Source organism: Hyperoodon ampullatus (assembly GCF_949752795.1).
Source record: "Hyperoodon ampullatus genome assembly, chromosome: 2".
Lineage (NCBI taxonomy): Eukaryota > Metazoa > Chordata > Mammalia > Artiodactyla > Ziphiidae > Hyperoodon > Hyperoodon ampullatus.
This window is the reverse complement of record NC_136915.1, coordinates 54,019,708-54,045,000: the sequence shown is the minus strand read 5'-3', so window position 1 is coordinate 54,045,000 and position 25,293 is coordinate 54,019,708. Positions and strand designations below refer to the sequence as shown.

The window sequence follows — 25,293 nt, the reverse complement described above, 5'->3', positions numbered from 1 at the left end:
TAAATCATGAGTGAGATGACAAGTTGCTTAACATTTGTTTCTGTTCATCGGATGCGATCTGGTTGCTGCTCAGCCTCCACATGAGTCAGGATGGGGAGAGAAGGACATAAGGAATGAGAGGTTGTTAACTTCCATTTCAGCAAATATAATCAGAACAACTTACTACTAGTTGATAAACATTGATGTTAAATGCAAAATGCATAAGACTCAGCTGTTAGGAATTAACCTCACCAAGAGGTGAGAGAATCTGGGCAACATTAGATTGTCAACTTGGGAAATTCACGTGAAACCTAGGCCATCTCTCCCAAGCGAGAGGTTGAGATGGTAAGAATAAAGGTGGGTTTTAGTTGAGGCTGCTTTTCATCCTCAGAACTTTGTCTTCCTATGGATATTCTACAACCACATCTATCTCGTGGTCAGGACCCAAGGCTCAGGACAGCACAGTTAAGACTACAGTTCCTCTCTGGTGTTTTAGAATGGCCACAGCTTCCTCATGTGTAACACCTTCCAGAGTCTCACCATTAACAGCTAAAATCTGATCACCTCGCTTCAATCGGCCGTCATCTGCAGCTGCTCCCTGCAAACAAGAAACATTCCAGTTTAATCTAGGAGGATGCAATTAATATTCAAATAATATTAATATTACGGTGTGCATATTAAAAGAAAAACTTTTAAAACCACCAATTAAAGTTATTTCTAGGTAATATTTTTAAATTAAGAAAACTAAGAAAAATGTAGGATATGTTATTTGAATAATGGTTGAATAGTAATCATAATTATGCATTGTTTACATAACATACTAGTAGGAATGTCCTGAATGTCCTGACGTTCACATTTCTTTTAATACCAGTAGGACCTTATTTCAATATTCAGTACTGAATGGAATTTGAATGTCATATTATGTCACATTCATGAATATGTAGCATACAAAGGCAGAACTGAATCTGGTATTAGTTTTATCTAAATGGGTGAATTTTATGGTATGTGAACATATCTCAATAAAGCTGTTCTATATATATATATATAAAAATACACAGAAGTGGAGCATTTCTAAAATTTTGCAATATCATATTCAATAGCTTCAACTTTACCTTGGATCCATCTAAATAGGTTTCTAAATGACTACTTTCATTACATATTCAGTCATGCATGGCTCTTCAGAACTGCACAAAGCAAGTGAAACTTGGGCTTTTCTTCATTCTAAAGCTGAGTATCAAAGACGCCATGATATTACTAGAAACACTTTGGACGAGTAAGGAAATAAAAGACCTAGAAAATGATTCACAGGAAGCTTTCTCCATCTGTCGGGGTAATTGTGAGAACTCCTTGAAAAGTTAGTGCCAAAAGAGTCCTCTAAATGATGTTGAACTACTGGGGAAATTAACCAAGGCCCGTGGGCACCTGGTTGCTGATGGCCTCCTGCAGAAGCCAAGCTCAGAGGCACTAACACTCCAGAGACCTGTGTCCTACAGCATGGAGGTCCTGAGGCGGTGGGTGAATTATCTAGAATTTCAAAGCCCTGAAAAGGGTGGAATTCCTGTAAAAAGATGTAATAAAGAATATTCAAAACCAGGACTATACTGGGGGAAAAATACCAAGATTAAATAATTTGCAGCTTTATTCAAATTTTTTTTTCTTTTAAGAAAGTGTGTTAACTGCACTGAAGACAGGATTAAACAAGTAATGCTAACGGATAAATCTAACTTGATTTTAATAAATTTTACATGCTGAGATTTAAGGGTTTCAGTTAACCTCAGATACCTGTGTAATTAGTTCTTTAAAAAGCACACTAAGCTCTTCAAGTTTTCATTTTCAATAATGCAAAAAAGGTCGATTTTTCAACTTTCTAGGATGTATACACTATTTCAGGTATTGCTGTGCTTACTTGATAATTACACTGACCTGAATCTCCTCTCCTACTTTATTAATGTGGCATCTGTAGACTAAACAAGGGAAGGAAGAAATAAATGGCTCACAGACAGACCTCCATCTAGCTTGGAAATGTGGCCTTACCCACTTGCTGTGTCCTAGTTTGGTCACTTCGCCTTCCCTATGCTGTAAAATAGGCTCTATTATCTATCTTTCGCCCTGTTCTAAGGATTAAGTGTACGGCACACTGTATTTACTCAATCATGGTGGTAGTATAATAAAATGAAACGAATGATGATCAAACTCATGTTTTCAGATTTCACAGGCTCCAAAATACTGCTCCCTCAATTTTCAGGGTTGCTGAAGTCTTTAGGCCAATCTCTTGTTGGCTTATGGTAAAGTTCGTCTGCTGAAGGGACTAAGATCTAAAGTTGGCTTTGATTTTGAAGTTTCCAACCAAACACCTGAAAGAAAATGGAAGGCCCTGACAGCCAGTTAATCAGACTGATTACGCCTCGCAAATCCTACACACCCTAAGTGTCTGTGATGCTTCCTACTTCTGGAGGGGAAGAAAAGACCTGGATGGGCCAAATTAATTTCTTAGTTGAGCAAGAGAACTGTTAAAAGATGCTTAGGACACCAAAAAGGTTACGTAATAATCCACACCCTGTGTCCAGCCTGTGGACATCTGAGATCCAGAAACCTGAATCAGAGATAAACATTTTAAAGAATGTATGTTCAGTGTTTAAAAAAAAAAAAAAAAAGAAAACATATAGCTGTAGTTCTTAGATCAAAACTCCTATGGGGGGAATCTTTAGCTTAGTGAGGGCTCACTTTGTAGCCACTCCACTGTCATTATCTCCATAGCCGGTTCTTTTAAATGTAAAGTACAACAATCCTCCCAAAGAATCATTATCACAGCTACTTATGGTGTTATCCTAGGAAAAGGAGGGTCTGTAGGTGGTTTATCCACCTTGGGAATTATCAGACTGGGGCAGCACTGTCATCCAGAATGTTTCTGATCTGCCTTTCCTTTCCCTGTTCATCCATCATCAGGTCAACTGATGTGTGTATGGGAATAACATGCCCCCTTGACAGGCATCCTAGCAAGATGGAAACAGGTGTGTAAATCTGTAGCTGCCTAATGTGTTCCAGAAACAAATGCCAAACTTGAGGCTTGACTTGAGGCTTATGTCAGGTCAAGGTTACACCCAATTAACGGGTGATAAGATCTGCATAGGTAAAAGCAAATGTGTATATAGTGTATAGTACAGCCTTCTGGAAAGAGAAAGAATCTGCCTTATTTCTTCTGTGGAAGGCCTTTATTTCTTTAGGAAAATAAAGTACTAGTAGGCAATTGGATCAATTAATAAACAAATGATTGTGATAAAAGCAACGAAGAATAAAGTTGTAGTATCAAAACTAAATACTTTCAGAGATCTTAAAAGTTTATAACAAATTTAAATTCCAACTTTAATAATGAAATTAAAAACTTATCTAAGAGCCATCTAGTGGCAGCAGTAGAAACCTACACTAGGGCCTGTGTATTAAGTAGGATGAATTGGACTACTTAATTCTTGAAAGATACTGTTATCCACTCTTTTTTTTTCTTTTTATAAATTTATTTAATTTTTGGCTGCGTTGGGTTTTCGTTGCTGTGCGTGGGCTTTTCTCTAGTTGCGGCGAGCAGGGGCTACTCTTCGTTGCGGTGCACGGGCTTCTCATTGCGGTGGCTTCTCTTGTTGTGGAGCATAAGCTCTAGGCACACAGGCTTCAGTGGTTGTGGCAGGCGGGCTTAGTTGCTCTGCAGCATGTGGGATCTTCCCATACCAGGGCTCGAATCCATATCCCCTGCATTGGCAGGCGGATTCTTAACCACTGCGCTGCCAGGGAAGTCCCCCGTTATCCAGTCTTAGTCTAACTCACTGGGTTAATCCTGCAAGTACTTGGCAGACTATTGGAAGAGAGAAACCACCTTCAGCTAAAGCATCCTGAGGTTTTAGTGATGGGCAGCCATTAATGCTGCACTGATCCCAGTCTTGTACAAAGCTTTATGCCATGGCCCTCTGCAATATCTTAAAGTAGAAAGCCAAATCTTTGTTCTCGCAAGAACAGTACTTCCAAGGCCAAAGAGCTCTTGCAAAGAGCATGCCATATTCCTTACACTGGTTGTTGAAAGAAGACACTCTTTAAAATCTGTTAGCATCAACTTTTGTAAAAGGGTCTAAAGAATATTACACTTCCTGTGACTCCACTTTTATAAAAGAACACTTCTTGCACTAGTGTGGTGTGGGAATTTCCTGTAAGATGAAAATGAAACAAGCATACATGCACACATTCAGCTATCACCCAAAGTAAAGCAAAGCAAAACGCAAAAAAAATCTCACCTAAGTTTTATTTAAAAAAAAAATAAAGTACAGTAAAAAGGAAAAAAATACCTTTGCAAATATAGTCTTGACATAAATTGGCAGGTCTCCATGGGGACTTCCATAACCCCCTACAATACTAAACCCCAATCCTTCAGAGCCTTTCTCCAAAGTAATAATCTTAGGTGGAGGTGTTCTGAAAACACAATGCACGCTGTTTAATTCAAGAATAGATATTGAGAGGGAATTTCATTTTAATGGAAGAACACAGATTTGAGAGAGACTTTCATACTGCGAAATGATGATGGTCAGTTTATCAAATCAAACTGTCAGAAAGCAATCTAGAAACTTATTTTTGAATTTCCTATATCACGCCAATATTTTTGATGTTTTAGAGGTTTCTCTTTCATAAAACCCACTGTTTTTTAACTGAAAATAAAGTCATGATGCTGAAGTTGTCAAAGCACTCTTTTTTTTTGCTTAGTTTTTAACTTTTTAACTTACTGTCTAAAGCTGAACAGAACTGCCTTTACATCTTTGAAGAACATGCATGGAGATGGAGAGGCGGGGTATCACCTGAGCTTGGTGTACACCGCAGTCCACAGGTGGACCTCTGAACAGAACAGGTGACGGCAGCCCTAGAGCTCAGTAATGGCTGCTGTTATTCTGCCTGAATATCCTCGCTGCACATGATCCCCACTTCCACTGAGTGTGGGAACTCATTCTTCAAAACCCACCTCCAATCTCCAATGTGATGCTTTCCTGACTCCCTTGGAAGCATTCACCCCTACCTTCTCTGTGTTCCCTTTGTTCTTGGTCCAGATTTCCATACAGCACTTGTCATACTGTATCATGATTTCTTAACCATCTTTCTCCTCTACCAGATTATCAACTCCTTAAGCCTCCGCCCTCTGGCCATTCCCAGCACCAAGCGCTGTGCGCTGTGCCTATCACACCCTCAGAATCACGACTATGTAAATGAGAACTGAAATCCAGGAGAGAAGAGAGAAACCAAGGTGAAGCAAAATGGATAAAGACAATTTGTTTCAAATGTATAATTTAGATTTTCAAAGCTTTGTCCAGTGTGGAAGTCATCTCTCTCAGAAACAACATGGGTAAAAATTAAAGTACACGTGTGGGCTCTATGAGTTAAAGCTAAGCTTAACTAACGCCAATTTCTTATTCCCATACGTGGTTGTCCAAAGGGTAAAAACCTAAAGGAACTCTGGTACCTGGGCCCTGTCGTCTTATCTGCAGGAGGTTTGTATGCGTATCCTGGCAGGGCCACTTGTTTTGCGGCAGCACGCACGTCGAGAGGCAGAGCCACCTGATATAAATGCAGCCATTCGTGTCCTCAGAGAAATTTGCAAAACTGGGATATGAGCAACCTTTGAATATGCTGTTCTGTCTGACTAGAATATTCTTCCCTCTCCTCCTCGATTTTGCCTGGCTTATTTTAAGCTTGATTTTCAGCTGCTTCCCACTGATACCAGTTGTTTGCTAGGCACTTGCTGGTTATTTACAGCAGGCATCCATAGTAATTGCTGAAGGTCTATACCGTATATATTATTACCTGTTTTAAATGCCACTCCTGTTTTTTCCAATTATTTAAAAACTCAGGTTAAGCATTAGTGCCTCCAAGTACCCTCCCTAGCTGAGTTATGCCTCTCTTCCATGCTTCACAGGACTCTGTACTTCTCTCTCTCACTGAACTAAGCTCTCCAACACTTCCTAACTCTTTTATAACCATGGATTTATGGGTCTGTTTTTCCAATCCTCTGGCAGTTCTATGAGGACTGGGGCAATGCCTTCACCTACGTTTCTAAGTTTGAGTCCTCAGGACCCAGCACTTGTAGTGTCTAGCCTTAGAAAGGCACTCAATAAATATCTGCTGAAATAATGAAGTATTATCCCCTATGGCTGAATGGTAATGATGTCATTAATAAGGCTCTACGTTTCATCACTTTGTGGCCTTATAAGCACTCGCAGTAATAGGCCACTGGCTAGACATGAACTTGATTCATGTCTCCTCTTTCAAACACAGCCAGCCCCTATTTCCAAGGATATTGAAATGGGAACCTAGATGTCCAAAGCCATTGTTTTAGAGCTAGCCCCTGGGGGCCACCAAATCATTAGAGACCTTCATAATTGTACCTATTCACAATTAGAGCCTGTTTTCTCTGGGAGAGGGAGGAATGCAGCTTCATTCCTCCACTGGCAGCATTAGATGGAGTTTACCTCCATTTATCTGACACTTTCAGTTAGTTTTAATTTACTTTCACTTAAAAAAAAATCTCCAAATGTTAACAGTGGTCAGATTATAAGTGATTTTTAAATTCTTTTATGCTAGTAGTTCCCAACCTGCCAGGAACTGTGGAATCATAGCAAAGGACCCAAGATCACAGGGCATCTTGGTAGTTCCATGGACATGTTAAACGATGCTAAGTGTATACTATTCTTCATATAAGGGTCCTGATTTCTTTTTTTTTTTTTTTTAATAAATGGCCACTCTAGCCTGAAAATGTTATACTTTCATGTATTTGTCACACTTTAATAGCAAGTGTTCATTACTTTCATAATGAGAAAAAAGTAAAATGAGCCTAGTTTAATATTCTTTCCTCCAGAAAAACAAACTCAAAGCTGTCATTTAAGTTAATGAACAATCAGGAAAAAGTTGGGAATGGCTGTGACCGTCAGATCGTTCCAATAAAGGGTTTGTATCAGCCAACAAACATTTATTGAGCACCAGCTAGTGACCAGGCACTGGTAGAGTTGAGACGAATAACTTTGGGCAGCATTTCTCAAAGTGTGGGTCCTCGGCTTATCTGCAGCAACACTGTCCTGGAGAACCCACCCTAGACCACCTACTCAGAATCTCTGAGAATGGGCCAGAGGAATTAGCATATTTAAATATGCTGTTTGGGTTATTCTTATGGACATTCTAGCTTGAGAAACACTGCTTTAATGAGCAACTTTAACTGCAGTGACAGGCTTTAGTAAAAAATGTCAGCAAGTATGACAAGAAGATTTAACCTCAGAACAAGATTTTAGCTTAGAAAACTGAGGAAACCTGGTTCCTTGTGTAATGAAGAAGGGTGCATCTGGGCTATAAATCTGAGGATTCTGAGGGGAGAGGGCACAGGCACCAGTTCCAGTGGCCAGGTGCAGTGTGTGCAGGCCCTGTGGTAACAGTCTGTGAAGAACTACCGTGGTGGAGCAAAGCCTTGTGAGAAGTAAGGCAACCCTGTTGCTTTCTTGGAGATTCCCTAGGAGTTAGAAAAGGTAATGTGTATTTTCCCATTCCTCTCCTTTAGGGAGCACACTCTACAATCTGGAAAAGGTCTCACTGAGCTTTGCCCACCCACATAAGAGGCACTCTGCATCTAGAATACTCACTCTGTGTCCTCCAGATGGTGCTCGGCAGCGGGTGAACCGAGGGGGTAGCCCGTAGACATGTTCTCAAGCTGAGTTGCTATGGCGCTTATATTGGTATCTGCCACAACCTGGGCAGGGTGGGGAGGGGAGAGTCAGAACAAGACAATCCATTATAAGTCAGGGAAGAATTAGAGAAACCATACTCTATCCAATGGTCAGTTCTCAGTCTTATTTAATCTATCTACAGAATTTGACACAATGGATTATTCTTTCTCAAACTATTTTCTTCATTTGGCTTCTATGACACTACACTTTACTAGTTTCCTTTCCACTTTCTGGCCATTTTTTTCATAGCTCCCAAAACTCTATCAGAGGGCCACAGGGCTCATTCCTGGAGCTTCTTATCTTTCCATCTCTACATCCCCTTAGTTATCTCACCTCATACCACTTTATGAATTTAAATATCATCTATGTAAATGATAATTCCTGAATCTGTCTCTCCAGCACCACCTCTTACTTAACTCCAGACCTACACACCCAATCACCAATTTGACATCCCTAATGGGATGCCCAGCAGGTATCTCAAATCTAACCTGTCCAGCACTGAGCCACTCCCCGACCCCTTCTCCGCTCCCTGGACTTCCTCATCTCAGGTAATGCAACTTCATTCTTCCAGTCTCAGCAAACACCTTGGTGTCATCCTTGACGACTCTTCCTTTCACAACCCACTTTCAATCCCCATAAAATTCAACTGGTCTTTCTATAAAATCATCTCTTTTTCTCTCTCTCTCTTTTTTTTTTTCTATTCTTTGGCAGGGCCACGTGGCATGTAGGATCTTAGTTCCCCGACCAGGGATCAAAACCATGCCCCCTGCAGTGGGAGCGAGGTGTCTTAACCACTGGACCTCCAGGGAAGTCTCTATAAAATCATCTCTTGCTTGGAGTTTTACAAAAGCCTCCTTACTCATCTCCCTGCTTCAGCCCCTCCCCCACTCAGTCTATAGCAGCTAGAATGTTCCTGTTAAAATACAGAAGATTATTTCAGTCCTCTGCTTAAAACTGTCCAAGGGAAATCTGGAGCCCCCTGGATCACATGTTGAAGTTCTTAGATGGTCTGTAAGGTCATCTGTAGGTGATCTGCCCAGTTATGTCTCCACTTTCGTCTCCAAACATTCTCCCCTGTGTTCACCCTGCTCCAGCCATGCTGGCCCCTGGCTGTTCCTCTAACATGCCAGAGACATCTCCACCTTGGCGCTTTGCGAGTGCTGTGCATTCTGCCTGGAATGCTCTGCCCCCAGCTCCTTCACTTCCCTCAGGTCTTTACTCTGAAGTCACCCTCCTTGGCCACCCTAACTAAAAGTCCCATACCAACACCCCAGCCCAACATTTTATATTGTTTAAAAAGAAACAACAGGCCCCTAGCACAAAAACAGATGCATAGATCAATGGAACAGAATAGAGAAACCAGAAATAAACCCACACACTTATGGTCAATTAATCTATGACAAAGGAGGCAAAAATATGCAATGGGGAAGAGACAGTGTCTTCAATAAGTGATGCTGTGAAAGCTGGACAAGAACATGTAAAAGAATGAAATTAGAACATTTTTTTCACACCACATACAAAAATAGACTCAGAATGAATTAAAGACCTAAATGCAAAACTGGAAACCATAAAACTCCTAGAGGAAAACATAAGCAGTACACTCATTGACATAAGTCTTAGCAATATTTTTTTGAATCTGTCTCCTCAGGTGAGGGAAACAAAAAGCAAAAATAAACAAATGGGAAGCAATTAAAAAGTTTTTGCACAGTGAAGGAAACCATCAACAAAATGAAAAAACAACCTACTGAATGAGATATCACCTCACACCTGTCAGACTGGTTATTGTTAAAAAGACCACAAATAATAAATTGGTAAGGATGTGGAGAAAAGGGAACCCTAGTACACTGCTGGTTGGAATGTAAATTGGTGCAGCCGTAATGGAAAATAGTACAGAACAACACAAGTGTCCATCAACAGATGAATGGATAAAGAAGGTGTGGTGTCTATCTACAGTGGAATATTACTCAGCCATAAAAAGAAATTTGTCATTTGCAACAACATGAATGGAACTGGAGGGAATTATGCTGAGTGGAGTAAGTCAGACAGAGAAAAACAAATACTGTATGTTTTCACTTATATGTGGAATCTAAAAAATAAAGTAAATGAATGGATATAACAAAACAGAAACAGACTCATAGATACAGAGAACAAACTAGTGGTTATCAGTGGGGAGAGGGAAGTGGGAAGGGGCAAGATAGGGGAAGGGAATTAAGAAGCACACTCTACTGGGTACAAAATAAATAAGATACAAGGATGTAATGTACAGCACAGAGAATATGGCTAATATTATATAATAACTTTAAATGGAGTATAATCCATAAAAATATTGAAGTACTATGTTGTACACCTGAAACTAATATAACATTGTAAATCAACTATACTTTAATTAAAAAATTAATTAAGAAAAAAAAGAAAAGAAACAGGCCCAAAATAGTCATGTATGCTAAGCTCTACTAGGACTTAAACCTAACCTAACTGCAGTTTCAGCCCCTCCTTGGAGTGGAATTTTAAACCAATCAGTCTGGAATTTCTTCATCAACACCAGTGAGGGGATCTGCTTGATAAGACCCCCTGCCTTCCCAGGAAGGGAAGGTGACCTTGCCTGAAATAATCCACTTTTTAACTTCCTTGTCCCACCCTCCATCTCCCTATAAAAGCCTTCTATTTTGTATAGATCCTTGGAGTTCCATTCTACTTGTTAAATGGGATGCTGCCCAATTCATGAATCATTGGATAAAGCCAAATAGATCTTCAAACTCATTCAGTTGCATTTTGTTTAACAACATCTTCCTTTCCCGCTTTATGTTTCCTTCTTACTACCATTACTATCTAATTAATTATATATCTTGCCTTATTTATTGTCTTACCACTTCATATTAGAATGTGAGGGCATGACGTTTGTCTGTTTTATTCACTACTGTATGCCCCTTATGTAGAACATGACTAGCATATAGTAGGTGTTCAATTAATATTTGGTGAATGAAAGAAAGAATATCTCTTACTTCCTATGATTTGCCTTTTAGATGGTCCCAAACAAAAGTATAGAACAACCAACATTTAAACATTCACTTATATTTCTATTCTGCAAAAACATTCCAAAGAATTAAGAAGAAATATGGTATAGCTCTGACAGAATGAAGATCTGAAGTTCAGTTTTTGCCACTTAAATGATACTGTGGCTTGAGTTTCAGTTTCTTCATCTGTTAAAGGGGAATCATAAATAGCCTGCCTTGTCTGCTTATCCTGGAGTTGTCTTCCACCTCAATTAGTTATCAGAGATTCTTTCTCAAGAACTCCTGGTCTACCCCTGCTTCTGATTTACAGTTCTTCCAGATAAGAGCACTCAAGTACAGAGTGAAGGGACTTAGCTTGACAACAGTGCAAGACCTTGATTTGATTGCAGTTTCAGAATAAGCCAACAGAGGGCATGACTACCTAAATAGTTAAGCTTAGTTGCATCTATTAATAGAGTATTTAGACAAGGAAAGCCACAGGCTGGCCCTGGCCCTAGCCCTGGCTGGATCAGAACACATTTTGGGTGAAGCATCCTATTCTGGGGGAAAACATTTCTATCCATAAGTTTTAGGATCTTCTGGAAATACTATAATATAAAGAATGAACAAATTGGGGGAATATTTAGGATAAACAAAAAAGAAAATGATAGACTCTCCTCTGCACTTACCACCAGTTTCTGTTTTTTTTCTTCTCCTCCCCAGCAAATGTAGTGGAGGAGTTGTCTTTGCATGTGACCTATGTAATCCTACCTACTCTCAGCCTACATCATTTTCAAAACCCCACTCCATTCCAGTTTCCATCCCTGTTGCCAGACCCAGACTTCCATGACCCACTCTCCGGCTTTCTTCCTGCTGCTTCCATCTCTGCTATTCTACTCACCCCTTGTGGCTTAGTCCTGGCCCACTTCCCACTTGCACACTCAGGGTCTAGGTCACAGCATACACATTCCCACAGCTTTAAATTCCAACAACGTGCTAACAATTCCCAGCTTAGTCTGTTATATCCAATTGCCAACTCAACATCTGCATTTTAATATCTCAAAGCCTAATTAACACAACCGAATCCAAATTCTTGATCCAACAACCAAATCCCTTCTATTCATTTTCCCCTCTAGGTTTCCTCTTCTTTATAGATGGCACCTCCAGCTGCCTAATTAGAAACCCACTAGGTATAATATAGAAAATACCCGATTGTTGGCTGGTGACTGTCCAGCTGGAGAGGTACTAGAATGCTAACCTAACTGATGCTTATTCTGAATAATCTACCACCAAATCCTCTGGACTCTACCTCCAATATACTTCTCAAGTTTGTTTCCTTTTCATCTCTCTGGTGACCATCCTAATTCAATCAACCATCATCAGCTGCCTTTTACCTGGAATCTCCACTCACCCTCTTCTAATCTCTCTTCCACACAACAGCCAGTTATCTTTTTAAATATAAAATGGATAATGGCCCTCCCCTGCTTAAAACCTTTCAGTGGTCTTTCTTTGTACCTGGAATAAAATTTAAGACTCCCTAACTATACACACAAATGTCCTTCCGAGCCTACCCCTCTAATCCCATCTATATCTTCCACTCCACCCCACATTCCACAGTTCTTTCTGCATGGAGTCCCGCCCCCTCCCCTCCACCAAACCAGTTGGCCTGGCACCAGCTTAAAGGTCACTTCCATTATACAAGCCTTCTTTGACTACCTATGTTTAAATTAAGTTCCCCCGTTTTCCTTTCCATAGCGCTCTAAGTATTCCTTACAAATCACCATGATACGTATTTGTGTGACTGTTAGCTGTCTTTCCCACCCAATCACAGGATTCATGAGGATAAGGACAGCTTCTCAATGTGAAGGTGCCTGGCATACAACTGCTTAATAAGCATTTGTGGAATGAATAAATGAATGAACCTAAAACCTTCCTAAGGAATAGGGCGTACAGGGTTCAATATTCTGAATTTCCATGGAACAGAGTGAGATTGATAGAGGTTACAAGGAGATTGGTTCTGGGTTTTTTTAAGAAGAAAAAATCTAATAACTAAGGCAGTTACAGAATGGAATGGCTCAACTTGTTAGGACATGAGCCCCCCACAAAGCAAGGACTCAGAGACTCAAAACTCTACCGATTTGGGATATGGTGAGGGGGGGATTCCTATACTTGGTGGGAATCTGGACATGTAGTCTCAGCTGTCCATGAACCAGACCATCTGTTATGGGGCTGAGGAAGAAAGTCAGTAAAATATTACTTTTTCTAAGATACCTTCAAAAGCCAAGACTTGATGGCAACCTGCTCCTTTCTTTACTGGCTCATTTATTCAACATATAACAGCACCATGATACTGAATATAAACTGAGCACTTCCTCTGTGCTAAGCACTCTGCTGAGTCCCTACAGACGTAGGTACCATAATTATTCCCATATTGCAGACAAAGGAACCTGGAGCAGAGAGGTTAAGTAACTTTCTCCAGGTCAGCTAAGGAGTGAAGGCTGGATTCAAACCCATGCCATTTTACTCTAGAATCCTGTGCTCTTTTTCTTTCTTCTTTTTTTGGAACCCTGTGCTCTTAATTGAATTCAGTGTGAGGCAAATCGCCTAGTGAGAGGGTACAGACCTGGTCTTGGACCCTCACACCTAGAAATCTGCTTCACCCTGCATATAATGGAGTACAGTCTAGACATGGAGCTGGGAAGAAAGAGGGGCAGAGAGTCAAACAAGCAGCTGCAAGTAGAGCTGATCTTCATGGCTGTGCTTGGCAACAGGCTGGAAAAACGCACCCCTCCCCCCAGTACTACAAGGAGAGGGGTTGGGAGGTAGGAGATATACACCCGATCGATGTTCTAGGAAGAAAGCTTTTGAACTTCAATAAGCTTTCAGGAGTCCATATAAACTGTAAAACCAAAGCTATAGTTCTATTTGGGTAAAAATTAAATTTCTTTATTTAGCTAGAAAATGTAAAAACACTAATATAGCACTTCCTTACAGAAAAACTCATATCCCTCTAAAATCTGAAGGCCTCTTGCTCACCCCCAACCCTGAAATAAGATGGGCCTCTCAATAACGGACAATATTAAAACCTAGGATCCCTGAGCTCCTGCCTATTTTGTAGGAGTGGAATACAAAGGGCTGGATGGGAAATGTGAAACACTTGCACTGATAGTTTGGTTTTTTGCAGGGAAGCAAGGAGACAAACCCATCACCCCCAGGATAACTCTACAGCCCCAAGGCATTTGCATCAACCTTCTTGGTCTCAGAGTTGATTGGCCTTCTTAGGTATGACTTGTGAAAGGGGATAATCTGATCTTGGAAGGGCATGTTCAGTTGGATACAAGTTTGAGGAGACAGAGCTGTGGTCTAGGAGTCTTGGCTCAGCCCTGCTCTTTGTCCAGCAATACTAGGGACTAGGCTTGGAGGTGAGGCTGGGAGAGGTCTATTTCTGTGTTTGAGGAAGGGGGAAGGCAAAAAGGCTAATGGGAAGTTTGGTCATTTTTTTTTAAAGTAAATTTTGAACTACTGGGTGCAAACTTCTGTGGTAGGTTCTGAGGACATGGGTGGGAGCAGAGGAAACCCAGGGAAAGCAAATGTGTTCCCCACTCTCCCACAAGCAGGCTTGCCATTGCTGTCACCTAACAGGGGAGGCAGATACGGACGCCATTCTAAACGGAGAGGAGAGGGGAAAGACAGGGATTCCTGGGGAAGGCAGACAGCCTTCGAAGTCCTGAGGTGATGGTACTAAGGTCTGTGCAACTTGAAAGAGCCATGGTGTCTGGAGTCCTTCCACCCGGCTAGGACCAGCTCCATCTCATGAGATCCACAGCCTATGGTCTGGCTTTATTACATTACTCAGATCAGCAGCCCTTCCTCTCATGCCTCATACCCAGGGCCTGGAGGCAGCAGATGTTGCGCCTTGCCTCCCAATCACCCTTCAAAATCATTAAACTGGTTCAAAAGCTGTGTAAGTCTATGTTCCTCCTCATTGATGCACACAGTACTGCGACGGAAATCCTGAGAGGTTCTTTTTTTTTTTTTTTGCGGTACGCGGGCCTCTCACTGTTGGGGCCTCTCCCGTTGCGGAGCACAGGCTCCGGACGCGCAGGCTCAGCGGCCATGGCTCACGGGCCCAGCCGGTCCGCGGCATGTGAGATCTTCCCGGACCGGGGCACGAACCCGTGTCCCCTACATTGGCAGGCGGACTCTCAACCACTGCGCCACCAGGGAAGCCCCCGAGAGGTTCTTTAAGGTGGAGAACTAGATATGGAACTGCTGGGTGATAGGGACGCATGCAGTAAATTAACAGAGCTTCCTGAGCTGCCACGTGATTCATCAGTTTAGACTCACCAGACGCTTAATGAAAGAACTTTATTTTCTCATATCTCCCCAACCTTGTTATGATCAAACATTTAATAAGTGCCCACGTGAGCAGATGGAGGCTGCTGACCCAAAGGAAGAGGAGGAGGAGATCTCTGCCCCTGAGGAGGAGGAGACTTGTGAAATGAAAGAAGGGAAGGAGTAAAGTACTCCACTCCAGGGCGAGACTTGTGAAAACAAGGATGGGAAAGAAGCCTTATCCTTTAAGCCTAAGGAACAAGAGACCTTTGAATCCCTGGAAGAAGACGTACCAATAAGCGTGTTTTCCCCTCCAAGTGAATTTCCCCTCCTCCTGTGTTTCCCCCTCCAACTGCACCTACCCCTCACTCTGTTTCCCCCTCCAAATGAATTTCCCCCTCCCAGAGTGTTTCCCCTTCAATATTTAATTCCTTAAATTTTGTCTTCTCCTTGGAAAGGTATCTGTTCTGATATGCTCTCTCGTGCCTTGGCTCCTTGTGGCATTTAATAATTTACGTTAAAAGCAAAACTAAATTCAATCAGACTTGTATGTTCTATAATAGAACCATGTATATTTGGTAAATTTTCTAATTGAGTAATAAAGCACTGGTCTTTATTGCACGGACCCTAGGATGAGTACCTTTCCTTAAAAATAGGTTTGGGGAATTATGTTTTGAAGAATTGAGAAGTCAAAATATTTTCCAGGTAAGTAGGACATTACAGTGCATAAAACCTTGAGCTCGGGACTGCCCTGACCGTCCAGTGGTTAAGACTGCGCTACCAATGCAGGGGGCATGGGTTCGATCCCTGGTCAGGGAGCTAAGATCCTGCATGCCTCATCTCGTGGCCAAAAAAAAAAAAAAGTTCTTTGGGGCTTCCCTGGTGGCGCAGTGGTTGGGAGTCCGCCTGCCGATGCAGGGGACACGGGTTCGTGCCCCTGTCCGGGAAGATCCCACATGCCGCAGAGTGGCTGGGCCCGTGAGCCATGGCCACCGAGCCCGTGCGTCCGGAGACTGTGCTCTGCAACGGGAGAGGCCGCAGCAGTGAGAGGCCCGAGTACCACCAAAAAAAAAAAAAAAAAAGCTTGAGCTCCTTGCTTAGAACTTTCCTGACTTGCTGGTCTTGCAAAGGAATGAGATTAGCCTTTAGATTTGTTAGGACCCAAATCTTGTAGTACAAAATACAAACTCAGCACTCACACCCAGCCTGCATCCTAAATCCATAGTGCAGATATGCTGGAAACAGACAGGAAGACTGTCATGTTAAGGTGACCCCTGAGAAAGTTAGCATCTTAAGATGAGGGCACATTACAGAACAATCAAAAAAAGCTTGCTTTGTCCCCATGCCTGGCATTTGGTGTAACTTAATGAACTAGAAAGCATATCTGATTAAACTTTTTATTTAGAATCTAGAGACACTGATTCTAGTGACATCAGAATATATTGATTTTAATTATCTGTTTTCAAAATATAATGGTCTGAAGTGTCAAATATTTTAAGTTTGGAGTGAAGTAAGAAGGAGCAAAGTGACCTAGTCACATCACCATCTAGTGGCACACACCTTAAATGCCACCTGGAAAACCACCACACTACTAGGATTTTAAAAGGAATTTTAGCATCCTCTGACTTCAAGACTATGTTATTATAATGAGAGTAATAAAGTATCACTTATTTAATGCTTAACATTTTCAATCCACTATTTTTATTAAATGTTACACTGCATTTAACCCTCACGGCAACCTTGAAAGAAAGAAGCCGTGATCCAGTTCCCTACAGGAAACTTAAGAGTTAAAAGGATTCAAGATGCACAACTTTCTGACACTAAAGCCTTCATGTCCTACAGAACTTACCCCAGGTCTTCACTTCAACTTTCAAATCTTTAGCTCTTGATCCTTTTCCCGAAGCTTATCACCCTCCTTCTGGCATCACTTGGCTTTCTACCCATCATGATCCCTCACAGATCATCTGGTCTTATCCCTGGCTACATAATAAATCACCTAGAAAGCTTTAAAATATCCCAGTGTTCAGGCCACATCCCAGACCAATTAATTCCATGGGGTGAGACCCAGGAACTGATACTAGAGTCAGTGATTTTACTGGGCAACCAAGGTTAAGAACTACTCACATGTACCTTTATAGAGAGGGGATACAGGTGGGGTGAGACAGGTATTCCAGGCATAGAGAACAGAATGTGCAAATCTTTGTTCATCCCTAAAGAATGAGCTACTCCAGTGGGTCTCAGGTTGCTCTCTAACCAGCAGCATCAGCACCACCTGGCAGCTTGTTATAAATGGAAATTCCTGGATCCACCCTAGTCCTACACAATAAGAAGCTCTGGGGGTGGGACCCAGCAGTTTGTCTGTTCAACGAGCCCTCCAGATAGTTCTGGAACATGCTGAGGTTTGAGAAGCATTTCTCTCAAATGTCAAAATATTTTCTTTATTCATTCTTAGAAAATGACCATCCTAGAAGGAAAGCCATCTGACTCAAACTCCCCTGAAAAACTTCTTATCCTCTTTTTCAGAGGTAACAACATCTCCATCTTTTTATCTATGTCCTTTGCTCCCAACTACTCCCTTGTTCTCTACTGACTTGCCACAAACTTTAAAGGGAGAAATCAATTCTTTTAAAGATTGCTAGGGGGGCTTCCCTCACGGTGCAGGGGGTGTGGGTTCGATCCCCGGTCAGGGAGCTAAGACCCCACATGCCCCCAAGGCCAAAAAACCAAAAAACATAGAAGAGAAGCAATATTGTAAAAAATCCAATAAAGACTTTAAAAAGGGTCAACATAAAAAAATAATTTAAAACAAAGATTGCCAGCGATTTATCTGCCAGCTGTATGACTTTCCAACAGTTTTATTTACTTCTGCCTCATTCGTAAGTGTGCTATTTTTAAAAAAATTATTGCAATATCCCCAATTGTTTAATTTCTAGATATAGTTTGGTTTAAGGTAGTTCTTTTACAAATTTCTATAAATTTGTTTTTTATTTAAAAAAATTTTTTAGTTTATTTTTTTATACAGCAGGCCCTTATTAGTCATCCATTTTATACACATCAGTGTATACATGTCAATCCCAATCGCCCAATTCATCCCACCACCATCCCCACCCCCTGGCCGCTTTGCCCCCTTGGTGTCCATACGTTTGTTTTCTACATCTGTGTCTCAATTTCTGCCCTGCAAACCGGTTCATCTGTACCATTTTTCTAGGTTCCACATATATGTGTTAAGATACTCTATTTGTTTTCCTCTTTCTGACTTACTTCACTCTGTCTGACAGTCTCTACATCCATCCACATCTCAACAAATGACCCAATTTTCTTCCTTTTTATGGCTGAGTAATATTCCATTGTATATATGTACCACATCTTCTTTATCCATTCATCTGTCAATGGCCATTTAGGTTGCTTCCATGACCTGGCTATTGTAAAAAGTGCTGCAATGAACACTGGGGTGCATGTGTCTTTTTTTTTGTGTGTGTGTGGTATGCGGGCCTCTCACTGTTGTGGCCTCTCCTGTTGCGGAGCACAGGCTCCGGACGCACAGGCCTAGCGGCCATGGCTCATGGGCCCAGCTGCTCCACAGCATGTGGGATCTTCCCAGACCGGGGCGTGAACCCATGTCCCCTGCATCAGCAGGCAGACTCTCAACCACTGCACCACCAGGGAAGCCCGCATGTGTCTTTTTGAATTATGGTTTCCTCTGGGTATATGCCCAGTAGTGGGATTGCTGGGTCATATGGTAGTTCTATTTTTAGTTTTTTAAGGAACCTCCATACTGTTCTCCATAGTAGCTGTATCAATTTACATTCCCACCAACAGTGCAAGAGGGTTCCCTTTTCTCCACACCCTCTCCAGCATTAGCTGTTTGCAGATTTTCTGATGATGCCCATTCTAACTGGTGTGAGGTGACACCTCATTGTAGTTTTGATCTGCATTTCTCTAATAATTAGTGATGTTGAGCAGCTTTTCATCCTCTTGGCCTCTTGGCCATCTATATGTCTTCTTTGGAGAAATGTCTATTTAGGTCTTCTGCCCATTTTGGATTGGGTTGTTTGTTTTTTTAATATTGAGCTGCATGAGCTGTTTATATATTTTGGAGATTAATCCTTTGTCCATTGATTCATTTGCAAATATTTTCTCCCATTCTGAGGGTTGTCATTTCATCTTGTTTATGGTTTCCTTTGCTGTGCAGAAGCTTTGAAGTTTCATTAGGTCCCATTTGTTTATTTTTGTTTTTATTTCCATTACTCTAGGAGGTGGATCAAAAAAGATCTTGCTGTGATTTATGTCAAAGAGTGTTCTTCCTATGTTTTCCTCTAAGAGTTTAATAGTGTCTGGCCTTACATTTTGGTTTTTAATCCATTTTGAGTTTATTTTTGTGTATGGTATTAGGGAGTATTCTAATTTCATTCTTTTACATGTAGCTGTCCAGTTTTCCCAGCACCACTTACTGAAGAGACTGTCTTTTCTCCACTGTATACCCTTGCCTCCTTTGTCACAGATGAGTTGACCATAGGTGTATGGGTTTATCTCTGGGTTTTCTATCTTGTTCCATTGATCTATGTTTCTGTTTTTGTGCCAGTACAATATTGTCTTGATTACTGTAGCTTTGTAGTATAGTCTGAAGTCAGGGAGTCTGATTCCTCCAGCTCCGTTTTTTTCCCTCAAGACTGCTTTGGCTATTCGGGGTGTTTTGTGTCTCATTACAAATTTTAAGATTTTTTGTTCTAGTTCTGTAAGAAATGCCACTGGTAATTTCACTGGGATTGCATTGAATCTGTAGATTGCTTTGGGTAGTATAGTCATTTTCACAGTATTGATTCTTCCAATCCAAGAACATGGTATATCTCTCCATCTGTTGGTATCATCTTTAATTTCTTTCATTAGTGTCTTATAGTTTTCTGCATACAGGTCTTTTGTCTCCTTAGGTAGGGTTATTCCTAGGTATTTTATTCTTTTTGTTGCAGTGGTAAATGGGAGTGTTTCCTTAATTTCTCTTTCAGATTTTTCATCATTAGTGTATAGGAATGCAAGAGATTTCTGTGCATTAATTTAGTATCCTGCAACTTTACCAAATTCATTGGTTAGCTCTAGTAGTTTTCTGGTAGCATCTTTAGGATTCTCTGTGTATAGTATCATGTCATCTGCAAACAGTGACAGTTTGACTTCTTCTTTTCCAATTTGGATTCCTTTTATTTCTTTTTCTTCTCTGATTGCCATGGCTAGGACTTCCAAAACTATTTTGAATAATAGTGGTGAGAGTGGACATCCTTGTCTTGTTCCTGATCTTAGAGGAAATGCTTTCAGTTTTCACCACTGAGAATGATGTTGGCTGTGGGTTTGTTGTATATGGCCTTTATGATATTGAGGTAGGTTCCCTCTATGCCCACTTTCTGGAGAGTTTTTACCCATAAATGGGTGTTGAATTTTGTCAAAAGCTTTTTCTGCATCTATCGAGATGATCATATGGTTTTTCTTCTTCAATTTGTTAATATGGTGTATCATTGACTGATTTGCGTATATTGAAGAATCCTAGCATCCCTGGGATAAATCCCACTTGATCATGGTGTATGATCCTTTTAATGTGTTGTTGGATTCTGTTTGCTCGTATTTTGTTGAGGATTTTTGCATCTATGTTCATGAGTGATACTGGTCTGTAATTTTCTTTTTTTGAAGTATCTTTGTCTGGTTTTGGTATCAGGGTGATGGTGGCCTCATAGAATGAGTTTGAGAGTATTCCTTCCTCTGCAATTTTTTGGAAGAGTTTGAGAAAGACGGGTGTTAGCTCTTCTCTAAATGTTTGATAGAATTCACCTGTGAGGCCATCTGGTCCTGGACTTTTGTTTGTTGGAAGATTTTTAATCACAGTTTCAATTTCATTACTTGTGATTCATCTGTTCATAGTTTCTATTTTTTCCTGGTTCAGTCTTGGAAGTTTATACCTTTCTAAGATTTTGTCCATTTCTTCCATGTTGTCCATTTTATTGGCATAGAGTTGCTTGTAGTAGTCTCTTAGGATGTTTTGTATTTCTGCGGTGTCTGTTGTAACTTCTCCTCTTTCATTTCTAATTTTATTGATTTGAGTCTTCTCCCTCTTTTTCATGATGAGTCTGGCTAATGGTTTATCAATTTTATCTTCTCAAAGAACCAGCTTTTAGTTTTATTGATCTTTGCTATTGTTTTCTTTGTTTCTATTTATTTCTGCTCTGATCTTTATGATTTCTTTCCTTCTGCTAACTTTGGGTTTTTGTTTGTTCTTCTTTTTCTGGTTCCTTTAGGTGTAATATCAGATTGTTTATTTGAGATTTTTCTTGTTTCCTGAGGTAGGCTTGTATAGCTATAAACTTCCCTCTTAAAACTGCTTTTGCTGCAACCCATAGGTTTTGGATCGTTGTGTTTTCATTGTCATTTGTCTCTAGGTATTTTTTGATTTCCTCTTTGATTTATTCAGTGATCTCTTGGTTATTTAGTAACGTATTGCTTAGCCTCCATGTGTTTGTGTTTTTTACGATTTTTCCCCCGTAATTGATTTCTAATCTCATAGCATTGTGGTCAGAAAAGATGCTTGATATGATTTCAATTTTCTTAAATTTACTGACGCTTGATTTGTGACCCAAGATTTGATCTATCCTGGAGAATGTTCCATGCGCACTTGAGAAGAAAGTGTAATCTGCTGTTTTTGGATGGAATGTCCTATAAATATCAATTAAATCTATCTGGTCTACTGTGTCATTTAAAGCTTGTTTCCTTATTTATTCTTATTTTGGATCATTTGTCCATTGGTGTAAGTGAGGTGGTTAAAGTCACCCACTATTATTGTGTTACTGTCGGTTTCCTCTTTTATAGCTGTTAGCAGTTGCCTTATGTGTTGAGGTGCTCCTATGTTGGGTGCATATATATTTATAATTGTTATATCTTCTTCTTGGATTGATCCCTTGATCATTATGTACTGTCCTTCCTTGTCCCTTGTAACATTCTTTATTTTAAAGTCTATTTTATCTGATATGAGTATTGCTACTCCAGCTTTCTTTTGATTTCCATTTGCATGGAATATCTTTTTCCATCCCCTCACTTTCAGTCTGTTTGTGTCCCTAGGTCTGAAGTGGGTCTCTTGTAGACAGCATATATATGTGTCTTATTTTTGTATCCACTCAGCGAGCTTGTGTCTTTTGGTTAGAGCATTTAATCCATTCATGTTTAAGGTAATTATTGATATGTATGTTCCTATGACCATTTTTTAAATTGTTTTGGGTTTGTTTTTGTGGGTCCTTTTCTTCTCTTGTGTTTCCCACTTAGAAAAGTTCCTTTAGCATTTGTTGTAAAGGTGGTTTGGTGGTGCTGAATTCTCTTAGCTTTTGCTTGTCTGTAAAGCTTTTGATTTCTCCATTGAATCTGAATAAGATCCGTGCCAGGTAGAGTAATCTTGGTTGTAGGTTCTTCCCTTTCATCACTTTAAGTATATCATGCCACTTCCTTCTGGTTTTTAGAGTTTCTGCTGAGAAATCAGCTGTTAACCTTATGGGAGTTCCCTTGTATATTATTTGTCATTTTTCCCTTGCTGCTTTCAATAATTTTTCTTTGTCTTTAATTTTTGCCAATTTGATTACTATTTATCTTGGCGTGTTCCTCCTTGGGTTTATCCTGTATGGGATTCACTGCGCTTCCTGGACTTGGGTGGCTATTTTGTTTCCCATGTTAGGGAAGTTTTCGACTATAATCTCTTCAAATATTTTCTCAGGTCCTTTCTCTCTCTCTTCTTCTGGGACCCCTAGAATGTGAATGTTGTTGCATTTAATGTTGTCCCAGAGGTCTCTTAGACTGTCTTCATTTCTTTTCATTCTTTTTTCTTTATTCTGTTCCGCAGCAGTGAATTCCACCATTCTGTCTTCCAGGTCACTTATCCATTCTGCCTCAGTTGTTCTGCTATTGATTCCTTCTAGGGTAGTTTTCATTTCAGTTATTGTATTGTTCATCTCTGTTTGTTTGTTCCTTAATTCTTCTAGGTGTCTGTTAAACATTTCTTGCATCTTCTTGATCTTTGCCTCCATTCTTTTTCCGAGGTCCTGGATCATCTTCACTATCATTATTCTGAATTCTTTTTCTGGAAGGTTGCCTATCTCTACTTCATTTAGCTGTTTTTCTGGGGTTTTATCTTGTTCCTTCATCTGGTACATAGCCCTCTGCCTTTTCATCTTGTGTATCTTTCTGTGAATGTAGTTCTTGTCCCACAGGCTGCAGGGTTGTAGTTCTCCTTGCTTCTGCTCAAGTGTGCTATTCTTAAAATTCTTTTCTCCTTTAGGGTCTAGTACCTGTATTCTTAACTCCTGGTTGTTTTCTATTATACTTTCCTAGTATATTTCCTTTTGTGTTCACATGATTAAAAATTAAGTATTACAGTACATGTTAAAAAAAATTCAACACTCTCATTCCCTAGATACACACTGAACATTTCTCTTTTCAATTCTAGAGGTATAAGCTAAATAATACGCTTTATAAAACTATTTTGAAATTTATCATCTTGATGACATCAATAGACTCCTATTCCAACAGATGAAAAATTTAGCTTGTCAAAATCTTACACTTAACTTTTATTTTTAAGTTCTACTTCTTTCTTATGTTTCTTTAGATATACTTAAACCTTTGTAGTTTTAACGATTTCCGAAACTCTTATTTCAACTTTAAAGATTTAACTCTCTTATATTTTCCTCTCCATGAACACATCTCAAACTCTCATGCTACTAATATTTCATGCATCACAATGTTTCGTTCTATCAGTTTTATTATGACTTATGTTTATATAAATGTTATTCATACTGAGCCAACTACTATACTAGGATTACATTTCTCTCTCTCTCTTTTTTTGGTATAAGTTTATTGTCCTCAAGGTCAATAATGATCTTATTTTGTTTAATTTGTATATACTTATCACTAATTCAGCCCCAAATTTTCCAACTTAATTGGATCTTAAACCTCCAATTCAGTTAAACGTTTGTACAAGTAATTTATCTGTTCCTCTTTTGTTCCTCTAATTCAGAGGCATTTCTCTTACAGCCCTCTTCTCCTGCTCCGATTTGGACAAGTTGTTCTCTCTGCCTGCTGCACAGTTGTCCTGGGACTTCCATGTTCCTTAGCGTTGGATCCACCTGCTTCCCTCTCTCTTATTTTCCTCTTTTGTTGGAGTATATCCTAAAGTAATTTTCTCAGAAATATATTGCTGAAAAAGAGTCAGGTGATATTTGAATCTCTTGTTCTTTTGTAAGTAGCTTATACTTTTCTCTTTGAAAGTTTTAGAATGTAGTATACAGGTATTATTCTTCTTTTATTTATTTTGCTCACTGATTAATGGGCCTTAAGTTAAATTTATTTCATTTCTTTTCTATTTTTCTGCTTTTCTTTTTTAAACTCCTGGTTGTTGGATACTGGACCTCCTGAATTAATCCTGTGTCTTATTTTTTCTCTTCCATTTTCAAAAGAGGGCGCACAAGAGAAGTCACTGTTTTCTCTATATTATCTTGAACATGACACATCTCTCTCTCCTAACCAGCCGTTGGGCCCTCTTACATCAGGTTTTTTGTGTTCTGGAGGGTGTCCCCAAGGACCTCCAAACTACTTTGTAGACAGACCCTTAGTTAATCTCCCTGACTTCAGACTCTCTTCTCCTGCTCTCCATAGTTGCTGCTGACTCCAAGCCTTGATCCTCTTTGTCTCCACTGTTTACATTCATTTATTCAACCAATATCTATGAAGTATAATGTGCCAGGCAGTGGGGATGTCGACTCCAAGAAATCTCAGATGGCTTTATTTATCTTGTTTCCAGCACTGAAGTCTCCCCGAGTATTGGCAGCCCATTTCCTCTGCCTGCTGGATATCTCCACCTGGATGCCTCAAAATACAATTCTCTCCCAACATGCCCTTCCTATATTCCCTGGTTTAGTTAGTGCTGCCTCCATCCACATTCTACATTCTAAAATGTTTGGATCCAGAACAAACCCCACAAGTTCATTTAGTGACAAAAATTCCTGATGTGCTCTTTTTATCTTCTATATTGTCAAAGAAAGAGGTAAAAACAAAATTTTCTAGAATAGAGTCTGGGTTACCTGATTTTGTCCAAAAAAAGGTTTTATGGTAGTTCATAGACAAAAGAACTAAACCAGGCAAACTATCAGACTACAGAAGCAAATATAGTTGAGAACATTTGAAATGACCCCTATACCCAAATCAATCCCCACTGACCAATCTATAATTGACAG

At 40.1% G+C, this 25,293-nt stretch overlaps 1 protein-coding gene across 1 annotated transcript in view; it reads right to left on the bottom strand.

The window, feature by feature from the left end:
- Positions 1–430: 430 nt before the first annotated feature.
- Positions 431–25,293, bottom strand: part of PATJ (PATJ crumbs cell polarity complex component) — a gene marked incomplete at its 3' end in the record, with an annotated part of 366,093 nt that continues 341,230 nt past the window's right edge. The window contains exons 44-46 of the mRNA XM_079698741.1: positions 7,632–7,738; positions 4,308–4,431; positions 431–577 (exon numbers count right to left, since the gene is read on the bottom strand). Coding sequence (XP_079554867.1) covers positions 431–577; positions 4,308–4,431; positions 7,632–7,738 — 378 coding nt within the window. The remainder of the gene's footprint in view (positions 578–4,307; positions 4,432–7,631; positions 7,739–25,293) is intronic.